Source organism: Schistocerca cancellata, chromosome 2 (assembly GCF_023864275.1).
Source record: "Schistocerca cancellata isolate TAMUIC-IGC-003103 chromosome 2, iqSchCanc2.1, whole genome shotgun sequence".
Taxonomy (NCBI): domain Eukaryota; kingdom Metazoa; phylum Arthropoda; class Insecta; order Orthoptera; family Acrididae; genus Schistocerca; species Schistocerca cancellata.
Window position 1 is genome coordinate 359,121,738 of NC_064627.1, and position 16,463 is coordinate 359,138,200.

General features: G+C 41.8%; 1 protein-coding gene across 1 annotated transcript in view; it reads right to left on the reverse strand.

Moving 5' to 3' along the window:
• The window catches only part of LOC126161747 (sodium bicarbonate cotransporter 3), a 1,146,839-nt gene extending 1,136,235 nt beyond the window's left edge, over positions 1-10,604 (reverse strand). Inside the window, exon 1 of the mRNA XM_049917789.1 lies at positions 10,477-10,604. Coding sequence (XP_049773746.1) covers positions 10,477-10,568 — 92 coding nt within the window. The 5' untranslated portion in view covers positions 10,569-10,604. The remainder of the gene's footprint in view (positions 1-10,476) is intronic.
• Positions 10,605-16,463: the final 5,859 nt, after the last annotated feature.

Here is a 16,463-nt window from a genome sequence, read left to right on the forward strand (position 1 = left end):
GCAGATCTGGGCTGCACACAAATAATACTGCACAAGATGCAAACACAGCGTTTAGTGTGGCTAGGAATGCCCAGGTGGCGCGCATGACCGGTGTAAGGCACGTTTACGAAATATAAATATTATGTAAACTCAAAAAATTAAGATACATTTAAGCAAACCATTGCAACCACATGAAACCAAAAGTACATTAAGGTACCCTGTATAAAATAGACTAATTAGTTAAAATGATGACATAAAACAGGAAATCAACATGTGCCACCGAAACATTCATACGAAGTAAAAAGCGAAATGTTAGGGTGCTCGAACAGCGTATGCGTACAACATTATCAAACCAAACAACAAGGCATCAGGAACAGAGGAACTTCCAAGCACTGAAAACTATTAACAAAGACCTGTTTCTAGTCATTATAATAAAAATTTAAGTTGTAGTACGTAAAAATAAAGTCATCTACTATAAAATAAGGTCCTTAATAAGCCCATATTTGAAATATAGCCTTTCTCCCCCCTCCTAACATCATACACAACAAAACAGCCAAGTTCAAAATTCAGCTACTGGATGGTAAAATTTGCCATCCTGATCGCAGTTTGCTGTCCTTGGATATTAAAAATCTGTATACAAACGTACCTCTGGACGCAACGATCCTCATAATACAAGAAAATTACCTCAAACATTGGCATCTTCTTTCAGATGAGATTCTTTGTTTTTGAGTCATGAGTCTTCTGAGCTGTGTGATTCGGTCCGTCACGAATTCCTCTTCTGTGCCAACCTCTTCATGTCATAGTAGCAATTACACTCTACGCCTTCAATTATTTGTTGGAAGTATTCCAATCTCTGTCTTCCTATGTAGTTTCTTATTCTCTACAGATCCCTCTACTATCATGCAAATTATCCCCTGATGTGCTAACAGATCTTCTCTCAACCTGTCCCTTTTCCTTGTCAGTGTTTTCCATGTCTTTCTCTTCTCGCCGAGTCTGCGGAGAACCTCCTCATTTCATACATCAGTCCACCTAATTTTCAAGGTTCTTCTTAGACCACGTCTCAAAGGCTTCGATTTCCTGCTGTTCTGGTTTTCTCACAGCCCATAACTCGCTACCATACAATGCTGTATTTTAAACGTACATTCTCATAAATTACTTCCTCACATTAAGACCTATGTCGAATACTAGCAGACTTCTTTTAGCCAGGAATGGATTTTTCGCATGTGCCAGTCTGCTTTTTACGTCCTCCTTGTCCGTTCATCATTCGTTATTTTACTGCCTACGTAGCAGAATTCGTAACTTCGTATACCTCGTGACACCCAACTATAATGTTAGGGTTCTCGCTGTTCTCATTTCTGCTACGTCTCATTACTTTGGTGTTTCTTAGATTCGCTCTTAATCCATGTCCTGTAATTCTTCTTCACTTTCACTGAGGGTCGTAATATCAGTGAACTTTATTACTGATATCCTTTCACCCTCAATTTTAATCCCACTCTAGAACATATTTTTGTTTCAATCGTTGCTTCTTTGATGAACAGACAGATATATAACAGTAGGGGCGAGTGACTGCATCCCTGTCTTACACCCTTTCTAATCCGACCATTTCGTTCTTGGTCTTCCAGTCTTACTGTTCCCTCCTGATTCTTGTACGTTTTGTATATTACCCGCTTTTTCCCTATAGTTTACTCCTGTTTCTCTCAGAATTTCCACCATTTTATACAATTTGCACCATTTTACATTGTAAAACGCTTTTCCAGGTCGACAAAGCCAATGAAAATATCTTGATTTATCTTCAGATTTGCTTCCATTATCAGCTGCAACGTCAGAACTGCTTGTCTGGCGCCTTTACTTTTCATAAAACCAAACTGATCGTCATCTGACACATCCTCATCTTTATTTTCCATTCTTCTGTATACTATGCTTGTCAGAAACTTGGATGCATGAGCCTTAAAGCTGAATTTGTGATAATTCTCCCTGTTGTCGGCTATTGCAATCTTCGGAATTGCGCAGAAGATTTTTTTTCCGAAAGTCAGATGGTGTATCGCCAGATTCACACATTCTACGCACCAACGTGAATAGTCGTTTTGTTGTCACTTCGCCCAATGATTTTAGAAATTCTGATGGAATTTTACCTATCCCTTCGGCCTTATTTGATTTTAAGACTTCCAAAGCACTTTTAAATTCTGATTCTAATACTGAGTTCCCTAACTCTTCCCTGTCGACTCTTGTTTCTTCTTCTATCAAGTCATAAGACAACTCCTCCCCGTCATAGACGCCCTCAATGTACTGTTTCCAGTTACCTGCGCTCTCCTCTACATTTAACAGTGGAATTATCACTGAAATCTTAATATTACCACCATTGCTTTTAATTTCATCGAAGGTTGTTTTGACTTTCTTATACGCTGAATCTGTCCTTCCGACATTCGTTTCTTTTCCTACGTCTTCACATTTTTCATGCAGCCAGTTTGGCTTAGCTTCACTGCACTTCTTTTCCTAAATCGTTTCAGGCAAATGCCGGGATTGTTCCTTTGGAAGGGCACGGCCGATTTCCTTCCCAGTCCTTCCCTAACCCGAGCTTGCGCTCCGTCTCTAATGACCTCGTTGTCGACGGGACGTTAAACACTAACCACCACCACCACCACCACCACCACCACCACCACCACTGCACTTCCTATTTATTTGGTTCCTAAATGACTTGTATTTCTGAATTTCCCTGAACATTTTTGTACTTCCCCCTTTCGGCGATCAGCTGAAGCATTTCATCTGTATCCATGGTTTCTTTGCAGTTGTCTTCATTGCACATATGATTTTCTTTCCAACTTCTGTGACTGCTCTCTTTAGAGATGTCAATTCCTCTTCAACTGTATTGCTTGCTAAGCTATTCATCATCGCAATGTGTACAGCCTCAGAGAACTTCAAAGTTATCTTTTCATTTCTTAGTACTTACGCATCCCACATCTTTGTGTAGTCCGCCCCCGGTAGCTGAGTGGTCAGCGCGACAGAGTGTCAATCCAAAGGGCCCGGGTTCGATTCCCGGCTGGGTCCGAGATTTTCTCTGCTCAGGGACTGGGTAATGTGTTGTCCTAATTATCATCACTTCATCCCCATCGACGCGCAAGTCGCCGAAGTGGCGTCAAATCGAAAGACTTGCACCAGGCGAACGGTCTCCCCGACGGGAGGCCCTCGTCACATGACATTTCATTTCATCTTTGTGTATTTGTTTTTCCTGACTAGTCTCTTAAGCTTCATCCTACTCTTTACCACTACTAAATTGTGATCGAGTCTATATTTGCTGCTGTGCAAGCCATACAATCTAGTATCTGATTTCAGAATCTCTGCCCAGCCATTACGTAATATAACTGAAATATTCCCGTATCTCCCGGCCGTTTCCATGTACACCTCCACCTCCTGTGATTCTTGAACAGAGTACTCACGATTACTAACTGATGTTCATTGCAGAACTCAATTAATCTTCCTCCTCTCTCATTTCTAATACCAAGCCCATATTATCCGGTAACTATTTCTTCTACTCCTTCCCCTACAACTGCATTTCAATCCACCGAGACTATTAGATTTTCATCTCCCTTTATATACTCTTTTACCCCTTCAATATCATCATGTATTTTCTCTCGTTATCTTCCGCTTGTGTCGGGGGCATACGTACCTGAAATTTTGCTCTCGGCGTTAGATTGCTGTCGATTATGACGATAATGGCCTTATCACAGAGCTGTTCACAGCAACTCACTCTCTGCCCTACTTTCCTATTCATAACGAATCTTATACCATTTTCTGCAGTTGCTGATATTACCCTATACTCGTCTGATCATAAATCCTTGTCTTTCTTCCATTTCACTTCACTGACCTCCACTATATCTAGACTGAGGCGTAGCATTTCCCTTTTCAGATTTTCTCGCTTCCTACCACTTTCAAATTTCTGACATTGCTACGCTATAGATTGGGGTCGCATACAATTCGGAGTTCATGGAGCGGAGTGAACGCGATTTGCAAGTTAAATTGTTCAGTGATGATAAAGGAACATTACGACTGTGTAGAAATTGCAGATTCTCCCACACAACCGACTTACATGCAACCCCAACCTCACTTAATGATAATGGTTTTTGGTAAGTCAAAAATTAATTTTGAAAACGCACCTTAATTTCATACATGACTATCAATCGATCCCTTACCTCCCCATTAGTTTCTCGATCTACCCATCTAATTTCCAGCATTCTTCAGTAGCATATTTAAAGATCTGCCATTCTCTTCTTGTCATAATTGCTTATAGTCCACGTTTCACGTCTTCAGAAACCTATAGACAAATATCTCAAGAAAACATTCCCAAAAACTGAAATTTAAACAAATACAGTCGTATGCCATGAATGGTCGGGAGACGCCCAGTGGCAGGTTGAACCGCCTAATTGGAAAGGTTTTTCTTATCTTTCGCACACACGGGAATCATTCCTTCACGAAATGCAAGATTTACCTTTAAGAACACGGGAAAAAATAGTCACCCTATAGACATCATTACAAGCATCATTTAATAGCGTCTAACTCCACTCTTGGACTTGATAACCTCCTGGATTCGGTTAGGAAGCGAGCCCACAAAGTTGTGCAGGCACGTGGCAGCCAAGTTAAGCAACTTGCTGGGAGTATCACGTAATTCTACAGTGATTGTGGATGTGGTACCACCCGGAAAACACCACCCCATTTGATAGGTGCCCTGCGGGCTGGCATATTTGTCCGTTGATTGGAATGCCATATTCTGTGCAGAACAAGATCGTAACGACATCTGGTGACAGCATGTACGATTATATCGTGAATTAGATACAGGACGACGAAATAGCAGTTTGTAGCTTTAATTTTGGACACCAGTGTAGGTTTTCGATTGTTCTTCACAGATTGTTGTATCATTACGATATTCCGCAGCACCAAACAAAAAGTGCTTTCACTTTTATTTTGGTTTTCAGATACTCCGTCTCAGAAATGGCGACCGTGGTTACTACAGAATGGAGTGACAACACTGATCCACCAAAACGAAATGCATTACTTCAGTACTTAGTAACCATCCTGCTACTACAAGATGGTGCTGGTGTTCCATAGCAACCTAAAAGACTATAGCGGATCGGGGATGCCATGACTGCCACTTGGAGGCGGGAGCCGTCTTGATGTCTGTCAGGAGCCACTCGACTGCTACGTAGGGTGTCTTGGGTTCGAGCGAAGACGGGGAAGACTGGAGGACTTGGTGTTTGGCTGCAGCAAAGCCATTTTGAACATAACAATTCCAATTATTATTCCATTAGACGTGAACAGTTATTTGTGCCTCCCCTCAATCTAGGCACGACAGTGTCGTGCTGCCATTTTTCAACAGCACAATGTCTCAGCGAACTGTCTGCGTGATGTTGAGGTACTCTTGTGGCCAGCAAGATCCACAGATCTGTCCACGATAGGGCATGTATGGGGCATGCTCGGACGTTAACTCCGTTTCAGTATCAGTATCCAGCATATTGTTACAGGATAGTTTTTCGCAAAACTGCTCCGTAATTTAACCAGTAACACAATATTCAAATTAGATTACCAAATCAATTCAAATTACCAGTGATGCGTGAAATTATGGATTTAACTCGAACAAACACCAATGTTTGCGAATCTAATAACTAGTTCTTCATTTCTGTACGGTGAAGGACATACGTAATGTTTTGCTGTAAGCTGGGTCCACTGGATGACTGTGGGAGCGTGAGAACCACAGGGCTACAACTGCAAGAGAGTCGTAAAATCCTTCCTCACTCAAAGACATAGTCCCATCCAGGTACAGACTGAGAGGATGGGCGATGTCAGTGATGGCCGTCCACGTTCTAATAAGGACTTTACAGAGGGCATGAGGTGGCATTCGACAGGCTGTGAGCTTCCGTTGTGAAAAGCAGCTTAAGAAGAGCTTTCTAAGAAGATGGATGTGGGAAAACTCAAAGGCACTCAGAGTGGTAAGAGCCTGTTGTACCCGAAAGAGGCCACCGGTAACTGATGTTTGAATTTTGTAAGGCAGCCCTGGATTTGTTCATCAAAATTATTTTTGTAGCGGCGATGAATACTCACGAGCATATACGTGCATCCGCTGTCATTGGCTGAAATGTGAAATCATCCTAAGAGTGGAAGAGAACCTCTGTTTCCTGCCCTATACTAAGAGAGAAACGTGTATTACTGGTAATTATCACATCAGATTGTTTAGGCGAACGAAACTTGTTTTTATTGTTATGTTGTTATGTTATTTGTTTTATTGTTTTGTTGTTATTTTTCATTGGTTGGGAGTCGGAATGTCTACTGGGATCAGATAACGAGACTCTGGTTCTGGCTGAACGAGCAAGATTCAACTACAGACGTCGGTTTGGATCATTAGAGATCAGAGAAAGAGAGAGAGAGAGAGGGAAAGAGAGAGAGGGAGAGAGAACTGCAGAGAGGGAGGACCTCATCCTGGAGCTGAACTTACTACTCTCAGCTACCTCTGCACCTGAGTTTTAGAACGAGCCACATTTGTGTACGTCATGATGAAGGGACCCCGAAGTCGTTTTCCTCGAGTTTGAGTTTTGATTTCCTGAATTAATTCATGCAGCCAGCTAGTTGAACTCCATGTGTGCTTAGGGAAGGGAAGTGGTGTTTATATGTACTTTTCCGGGTTTTTTTCCTTAATCAGTTAACTACGTAATTAAACAATCATTGGCAGTTTATGCTAACTAGTTACATAATTTTCAATTCCAGCAACCTGTGCCGAGGTATCATTGCGTATTTTTTACAATTTATTTCAACTATTGTGCACTTAATTATTATTTGTATTACCTATTCAATGACTGGCATGAAGCCCATGCAATTAAGCAACAAACAGGAGTCTATTGTTTCTTTAGTTTCATGCCATAATTTGATGAAACTCTTTCTCATATCTACGTAAGCTATGGTCTCCGTATTTCATATTTAACTGGGCCATCCCTGTTTAAATTCAGATGTTCATTAGTTTCCGTTGCACGTCTTCTAATATTCCACATGATCTTACGGAGAGCGGTTTGTTCGCTGAATAGGTCACCGGGTTCAGATCTTGTTAGCATCACAAAGGCGTGCTAAATGCTCGACTGTAGTCTCAGAATATCAAGGACCAGATCCAACATTTGTGGTCCAGGTTGGTTCAGGAGGGGATACAACGGCGTTATGACACCGTTCCCAATATCATCAGGCCAGATGGAGATGGAACGTCATACTAGTAAGTGGGATCATACTGCCAAGTACTTTGTAAATTTGCCTCGATTTTGTAATCACGGAAATAACATCAATTACCCTCTTAACCCGTGATGTTTCATTTCGTTTTCTCCTCCTTGTGGATGCTTTACTTTTTTTTGTCAAGCAGTGTCTTTGCAAAAATGTTCCTTGTGATCGATCTTCGCGAGTAGTCAGTGATGTGGTGGGATGTGGACGGCAGGCTCTACGAAAATAGAAACAGACACAGTCTACCCGTAGACCTGTATCTATTGTTGCCAGATGTGTACGAATAATGCAAGCTGTGTTTCACACGAGTGATTTTTTTCTGAATCCATCGTGATCCTCTGAGAGCATCTAGTTTCACTCCAGGATTGTCATAATTTTTGCGCTTCGAGTATGCTCTAGGTCCTGCAACAGACGAACGTTAGCGATGCTGGTGTATGGCTCTGCACATCCGATCTATTACCCTTTTGTAAACAGGGCTGACTCGTGTTATTTTCCAGGCACAAGCGACTATTCTTTGCGCAAATTACGAAAGGAGCTAATTCCGTTGCGTATAAAATGTGTAAATCTAACCGTAATTCGGTCAAGGGCCGGTGCCTTGTTCGCTTTCGATGTAGCCCATTTGAGTCTGTGCAGTGGCCAGACATCGGTACGTTTGTATCCTCTTGCGTGAATAGTTTTTTAAATTCCGAATTAAAAATTTCTGTCTTCCATCCACTTTTTTCTCTTTGAACTGTAGACAGACGGACAGAATTTCCAAGACTCAATTTTGTCAGCATCGAAAGTAAGTCGGAGATCCCTCTTGAAACCCAGGTGCAAGTCATTATACAGATGAAATGACACGATTTCAGGAACTCTACTGATCTCATACAAATATTATTTTAAGTATACCTGGAGAGCCTCAGCAGTTCTGTTAGTGTCTAAGGGGAATTTAAAATAGACTGGGCTAGCAGTGAGATTTAGGATCGAGGATGCAGGCGTGTCAGGGTAATCCGTGCCGTTGTTTGAACCACTGTGCCAAGGCGACTCTGTGGCTAACGCACGTGCCTAGTAAGCAGTAGACGGGGCGCAAATTTTCATTCGCCGTTTCAGTCTATGTACATAAAATCATGTATGAGACAAGTGAAGTCTCTGAAATTATGTCATTTCACCTTCGCCAGGATTGTATAGCATGAGCTATTGAATTTTGTGTTGAAGTTAATTTTTTCATCTATTAAATTCTTTGTATCACTGGATAGGTGCTGAAAGATCTCCAAGGCTGAATACGCCACTCCTTTCTGTACCACACTATGGCTGAGTGATGGACAGCGTAAATCATTTCTACTTCTAGTAATGTATTTATCAATGTTACTGTCGTTTTCAAAATGTGATGTTTCACAAGGGAGTAAATATAGTGTGCGGTCAATATGCTGCTTATAAAGTTGTCTTCAAGACGTTCTTGAAAAGTGGACACCGCAAAATATCTTCATTAGACGGTTCTGAGCGACAAACACTTTTTTTTTTTTCACAGAGACGAAGTGAAGGGCTTATTTCAATAGTGGTACAAGTCCATTACCTCCACTTTTCTGCCTATAATGCTTCCGAAATTAATAAGCCAAACAAACGGAAAGATAGGTTCATCTCTAGCAAGAAGCCATATGCTTGAATATTTCTGGTACCTCAACTGCAGATTTTTCAGCGCTCATTTAACTTTAGGACTCTGTATCTCAACATGAACAAAAATGGACTTGTACCACTACTGAAATAAGCCCTTCAAGTATAACCCAGAATGTAAGTCGAAAAGAGATTAGTGAATGAAAGTAGGAAAAATAAAATAACCTTCTTTTTTACTTTTTTACCAGAAAAATGTGATATTATCCGTAATGCAAAAGTTGCACAAGTACGATGTGTGAAAAAGCCTGTAACATACTACCTCCAGTTAATGTTCTTATCAATATAAAACACTCAAGAAATTAGAACTTCCGTTTTATTTATCGATTTATCATTGAGTATTATTTCTAATTTTGTGGTCAGACCTCGTGCAGTACCGAAATGCATGTACTGTGTTTTATCTCAATTTTGCGTCAGTACATTTGTAGAGAATCAATTATTAATTTTCTGTGAAATACTGTTTAAATTTTCAAGCCTGGAAGTTATAGAACTTGTATTGTTTGCAAAGAGAACTACTTCTTGAATATACGATGGAAGCTCATTTATTCATCACAGGAAAAAGGGTGAACCGAATACTGATCACGGTGGTACACCTGTAGCTATCATTCCCGAGTCTGAAAATGATATCACTGTGTACAATACCTGAGCTCCTTAGTGCAACACTCTGCATCCATTTAGTTTGGTAAGATAAACATCAACTACGAGTAATATCTCTAATACGAAAGTATTTGAACTTCCGTAGAAAAATAACGTGAACTGCACAACAAAATGCTTTTGGTATAGAAAGAAGATCAAAACAATCTGTGATCTTCTGCAACTACATTTAGTGTACTTTTTTCTTGGGAATCGGTTACTGGAGACTGAAGGATGTGCAGATGAAGTCTTGCAAGATCCAGGATGATGAGTTGAAATCGGTCTGCAAATTTAAATACCTGGGGTCGTACATACAGAGGGACAGAGGACTGGAAAGCGAAATACAACACCGAATAAATTGCGGTTGGAACAACTGAAGGAAAATGAGTGGAGCGTTGTGTGACAAGAAGGTGAGCACTGGGTTGAAAGGGAAAGTTTACAAGTCGGTGGTAAGGCCTGCTATGATATACGGGGCAGAGACATGGCCAATCACAGTAGCTCAGGAAAGGGAGATGGAAGTGTGCGGAAATGAGGATGCTGAGGTGGATGTGTGGGGTAACAAGAAAGGACAGGATTAGAAATGAATTTGTTAGAGGAGCTGTGAAAGTGGGACCCATGGGGAAAAAGATACAAGAGAGCAGACTAAGGTGGTACGGACACTTACAGAGAAAAGGGGAAGAGTATATCGGAAACAGAGATGAAGATATGAAGATTGAAGGAGCGAAAAGGAGAGGAAGACCGAAGATGAGGTGGAAGGATAAGATATCCGGGGACCTAAGGGAGAAAGATGGAAGAAGGAAGAGGCAATGGATAGAGTACTATGGAGGAGAAGGATCCAGAAGAGCAACGCCGACCCTACGTGACGTGGGACAAGGCGACGATAAAGAAGAAGACAAAGAAGAAGTTATTGGAGACTATATAGAAACGACTATAACCGTAGCGGTAACACGGCAAGTGACGGTACTCACGCACTTTGTAGGCGCGGGGTCCCTCCCTTGAGAGCCGGCGTCAGTGGCGAACACGACGGCCTTCTTCTTCTTGGCCGGGAGCAGCACGCACGCCATAGTGGAGCGACTCGACACGGGACAAGTGGCAGCCGGCAGCGACCGCGCGCGCTCACCGCTGGAGACACACTGCCCGGTGCCGGCTACGGCTCTACCGCTCGCTGGCCGGGGGACCGGTTTCCCCTGGTCCGCACTCTGCAGTCTACCGTCTGCAGACACCTCCGCGGGGCTCATTAGCGGACTCTCCCCTGGGAGACGGGGACACTGCCCCGCCAGTGCTCTGTCAACGCGGCGAGTGGAGGGACCAGTTGACAGACAGCAGTACAAGTCGTGGAAAGCAAAGCATGTGCGGAGCACGGGGCCCGTCAGCTGTTCCGCCTTTCCCCAACTTAACGTATAGGTAATTCCACGTTAAGTGGCCTACTCCACTCGACTACCTCAGATTTTGTTCAACTTTCGAATGGAGTTTAGGAACATATACAAATTTCGGAACATTCCTCTGCGGAAATTCGCTGCTAGCGAAGGATGTCTTCCCAAAACATCCAGAGACGTACGAGCAGCGTTCAATATGCAGTTCAACACATTTAGTTCTGAAAACAGGTTGATTTTATTCAGAACTCCAATTCACCATATTACTCGCCACTATTTTGGCTACAAAAACTCCATTTTTCAGCACCATCTCCTAGTCTCACATGGGGCATATAGACTGTTTGCAATCCGTCTGGAGCACCTAATGCCCCAGAACTGAGAGCTAGCAAACACCCTTGGTAGTACGAACCGACACAGACTAGCGCCGGCCTGCTAGGCGTTAAATTTCCCTCTCAGTCTCTTCGCGCACCGCCTTTTGCCACTCCGCGAAATCTGCAACTCTTGATGGAACAGCAGAGTCCTTGGCGCAGTCGCAACTCATCGATACAACCCGCTGCGTCGCTTATCTTTTGATAATTATAATGCGTCTTCAGTATTTTTGACGTTCGTGATTTCATCACTTTACACATTTGCCTTTGTTTATGATTCCGACAACACGTATATTTAGAATTTCACTATGGAAACGTGTCCCATCCACTTAGATTTCGTTATTCTCTCGTACAACAGCATATAAATATATAATACTTTCGCTGTGGCCTTTCTTAGAATTTTGACAGCAACACACGTAAGGCCGCGTGTTCCAGATTTACCGAGACGACCACGCCAACTCTGGTTTAAAAGAATTTTTCACGCATCCTAGGTTACAAATGGCAAGCCGTTTTGTACTGCACAGATGAAGTCTATAACGTACGGCTCAACACATATGAGAGTTTGTTGTACGGTGTTCGTAGATAGTGATCAAAGCTAAATCCATCTGCATCATTTAAGATAAAACCTAGTTACGCTTTCAAGAGATCTGGCACATCCAAAATACTGTTGTCCCAGCCACGTTGTATTTGTAAATATTTACATTTACTAACTTTGGAGTAAATTTCAGGGCAAACCATGCTTAGAAAGTTTCATGAACACCCAGGTTCAGATCTACAAGGGATGGCAGGCTTTCAATTTCTACCTCACAGTTCTGAAGGCCTAGTTTGAAGTGAATAATTGTAGCGAAATTCCATAACTTGTCAAGATGACTAAACAGTACGTACTGCGCACATTCTGTACGTTTTACGCCATTTGATTATATATTTTTGCTCCGAGTGGAATTCAGAGTCCCTAATAAATTTCCACAGGATAAATTTTCTCTCAAATGAGGTAAAGTTTTTTTGCATCTGGTTTCAAAGCCACAATTTATCAAAAGAAAATTCGTTTTCCACCAATCACTGTCAGTTAAATCAAGATCGGTGGTCGGCGATCTACTATTTTCAATTGCGTACTCCTATCATCTTAATTGTACAAAGCACAGAGGAAAATAGAATTGTCATGTAATAGGTTTAAATAGCTCGTTTTGTCAGTCTTGTTTTTTTTTGTATGTAATGGTCCTTCTTTGAAAATGAATTACGGTATGATCTTTAGACATTTATATTTTCGCAGCTAAACAGCTTTATGGCGAATCCATATCTTACATTCACCAACGAACCTCAGGCTAGAACGCCCTTTTTTACGGGGAAAACGTTCCCAACCATTTGATTCTTTTGCAGTAACCATATGTCAGCATGTGACAACTTGAAGTGTCACATTTTGGAAGGGCTTCTTTATTTGCTGAATCCATCTGATTTTCACCCCAGCAGTATGAAAAGTCACGCGTAAAAATATAATTTGATTAAATGCCTTAATAGTCTATTGATGGAATTATAAAAAAGTTAAAAACTACAGAACAACCTCCATCTTACAATTTTACTTCAATCCATACTGAAATTGTACTTACATTGCACAAATCGTATCATTTTACAACATGATGCTACGAAAATCTGATTTGCTTGAGAAACTGTACTGTATCATTGTAGACCTTAAGGGGATAATCACTCGCAGAAATTTGGTATTTCGTACAGCAGAAAAGAATGCTCTTTCAAATTGCAGTTAATGCAAGTATGGACCAGGCGCCTCTTAGATTTAAAGTCTTATTTTTGCCACAGTTTTTATCTTCGTCCAACTTTAACCCCATGTGTTTAAAAAACTACGAACTCAAAAGTGATAAAATTTCCAATTTAAGTAAACACGTTATTCAAAAAACAAATGTTCAAATGGCTCTGAGCACTATGGGACTCAACAAATGGCTCAAATGGCTCCTAAGGTCATCACACACATCCATGCCCGAGGCAGGATTCGAACCTGCGACCGTAGCAGTCGCGCGATTCCGGACTGCGCGCCTAGAACCGCGAGACCACCGCAGCCGGCTGGGACTCAACATCTTAGGTCATAAGTCCCCTAGAACTTAGAACTACTTAAACCTAACAAACCTAAGGACATCACACACACCCATGCCCGAGGCAGGATTCGAACTTGCGACCGTAGCAATCCAGCGGTTCCGGATTGCAGCGCCAGAACCGCTAGACCACCGCGGCCGGCAAACACGTTATTAGACAACACGTTCACAAGAGAGGTACTCAAGGCAATTATGTAAGGAGATCAAGTTACATAAACTCTAAAAAATATTGTTTTGAAAAATTTATTGATGACTTTGAATGTCCATTGAAGCAGAATCACTATTTCAAATGACATAACACTTATCAAATGTGCGCAACGCAAACGTTTCAAATACCATTTATACTATTACAGCTTTTCTGCAATTGTGCAGTAAAACCTGAAACTTGACCAAAGTTTTCTAAATTTCGCCGCGAAATTTCATCGACTTTTCTTTGAAGGGCTCCTAATCACAAAGCTTTACAATTTGTGGCCTAAAAAAGTTGTATTTCTTACTTTGATAGTTTAGCAAACTCCCACAAAAATTTTAACAAAATTTGAGAAAGTCGAGTAGGCAACATACATAAAACTACACCATTTGATATGGAATCTGCTCCATTAAAAAATTCTGCAAGTAGTAATTCTTAACCAGTAGAGTTGCGGACGTTTGTTCACACTCCATTAACCAAAATTTGAAAGATCATTCACATATCAGAGAACTTTCTAAAGTCACTCAGTATGAATTACTGCTAAAGGCTCTGGAGGAAACATCACGGCAGTCATTCCAATATGCTTAGGATGGTTTTCTGCGAGAGTTCGAAGACAGATACGGTCGTAACGGTGATGCCACAATGTGTCATTCCAAATGCTCTTTTTACAATCACACCTACATTATTTCAGGCAAATTGTGGGGGATGTCACAAGCTTAATTTGATTCCAGATACGATTCTATTTTCGATATTAAGCGTTGGTGTGGCACTGAGTGAAATGCTTCACGGAACTCGAGAAATGCTATGTTAAATCGATGTTGTTTTGGAATGCATGCGGCACGGAGGAGGTCATTCTGATCGACGTCCCTAATTACGTTTTTTAGCTCTGAATGAGTTCAACACTCTACAATAAATAGGTATAAAAGATACTGGACGACACTTTTCTGGGTCACTTCAGCTACCCTTATAGTAGACTGAGATGACCTATACTTTCTGCCGGCCGCGGTGGTCTAGCGGTTCTAGGCGCGCAGTCCGGAACCGCGCGACTGCTACGGTCGCAGGTTCGAATCCTGCCTCGGGCATGGATGTGTGTGATGTCCTTAGGTTAGTTAGGTTTAAGTAGTTCTATGTTCTATGGGACTGATGACCACAGTAGTTAAGTCCCAGTGCTCAGAGCCATTTGAACCATTTTGAACCTATACTTTCTTCCCACTGCAGTTTTTTGTTCGAGGGTCCTATGATACGTAATGGTTAAAACATCAACTAACTCAGCCGCATGTTACGAGCTTCACTTCAAAGTCAGAAGCATGCTAGTAACGTGTAAGGACGAGACGCGGATTAATACAACACCGTACAGATACTCTTATGTTGACAGCATGACTCCATAAAAGACATATAGAGAGAAAATATATTGAGTAATATGTATCGTAATGAACTGCCCAAATATGAAGAACACTTGGCTAGATGGTCGATATGCGCTATATTTGGATGTCAATAACAGAATCATCTGCGTCTTGTCATCGCGTTAAAGCTAGTGTTCTGTCACCTATTTCAGTCGCCAACGGCGTTGCCTCGCTGAAGACACCGGTCCTAGCCAGATCATGGTAATTAAGCAACATCGTGCGTGGCCAGTAGTTAGATGGGTAGCCGCCTGAGTACGCAACGTGCTGTTGGTTGGTGATGCCCAATACAGCACCAGACATTGCGCCGATGGCCTGGATTAAATTCCAAACCTCTCCACAGCGTCTCTTGGAGTGAGGTCACGCGACGTTGTCGATTGCGATCCGACCGGCTAATGGGGACGTTAAGTTCGGGGACTTCCTTGGTACTCATCGAGTGGAGAAAGCTAGGTGCCAGCAATGGGTTTCACCCTCTCCCTTCTCTCATCATCATAGAACACGAACGTAACACCAGACTGACACAGAAACACAAACACACACACACACACACACACACACACACACACACACATACACACACACACACACACACACACACACACACAAACATTAATGTAACCTGCAATCACTAGATGCACTTAAACACACAACTCTCACCCTTCGCGAAGAAAAGATGACTTTGCACGCGAAAGACAAAAGAACATTTCCAATTAGGCAGCCGAACCTGCTCTTCGGGGTCTCTCACAGCCAACACTGCCATACGAATTTATACTTTACCCATTATAGTAATTTTGGTGGTTGTTACTTGAAACGTTCTCGTTGAAAAATTTATGAATTACTGTGCTGGAAAACCTCTTACGTTACTTGCTTTTCAAACAGCTGAGCAAAACTGAACGTACTCAGACATTACTCTCTTTACTTATTCTGATCATCACTAAACTGACACACAATATTTTTAGCCCAACGTAATATGACTTTTAATAATCACTACAAAAGAATGGCCCTGACTAACAATAACCTATACCTTTCATGAATCACTTACCTCACAAAAATCTTCGTTACTCGAACTACTGCAATACAGCGAGCGCCAATACTGCCAGCTAAATAAAAGATTCTAACTACTGAAGGCACTAACTACTGACAGGCATAGTTATGAAATGAAAGATTTTGATAGGGAACAAACAATGTATTTGCCTTAATAGTGTTCATGACATCCAGTCTTACAAATTTACTGTCTCCGATGGACACACGTCCAGATCATCCGCTCTCAAAACTCCGCCATCTCTCTCCCCACATCCACCACTGCTGGCGGCTCTCCTCCAACTGCGCAACGCTACGCGCTGTTCACATCTAGCTGCCCAGCACTGCAATAGCAAACAACAATGCAAACCAGCCACAGAGTGCACACAGCACAGCCAGTGATTTTCATACAGAGGGCTACGTGGCGTTACCGATAAAAAAAACGTAAACAGCCTACTTACATACTTTTTTACTCTTTAAGGGAGAACGTATGCAAGAATACACAGACA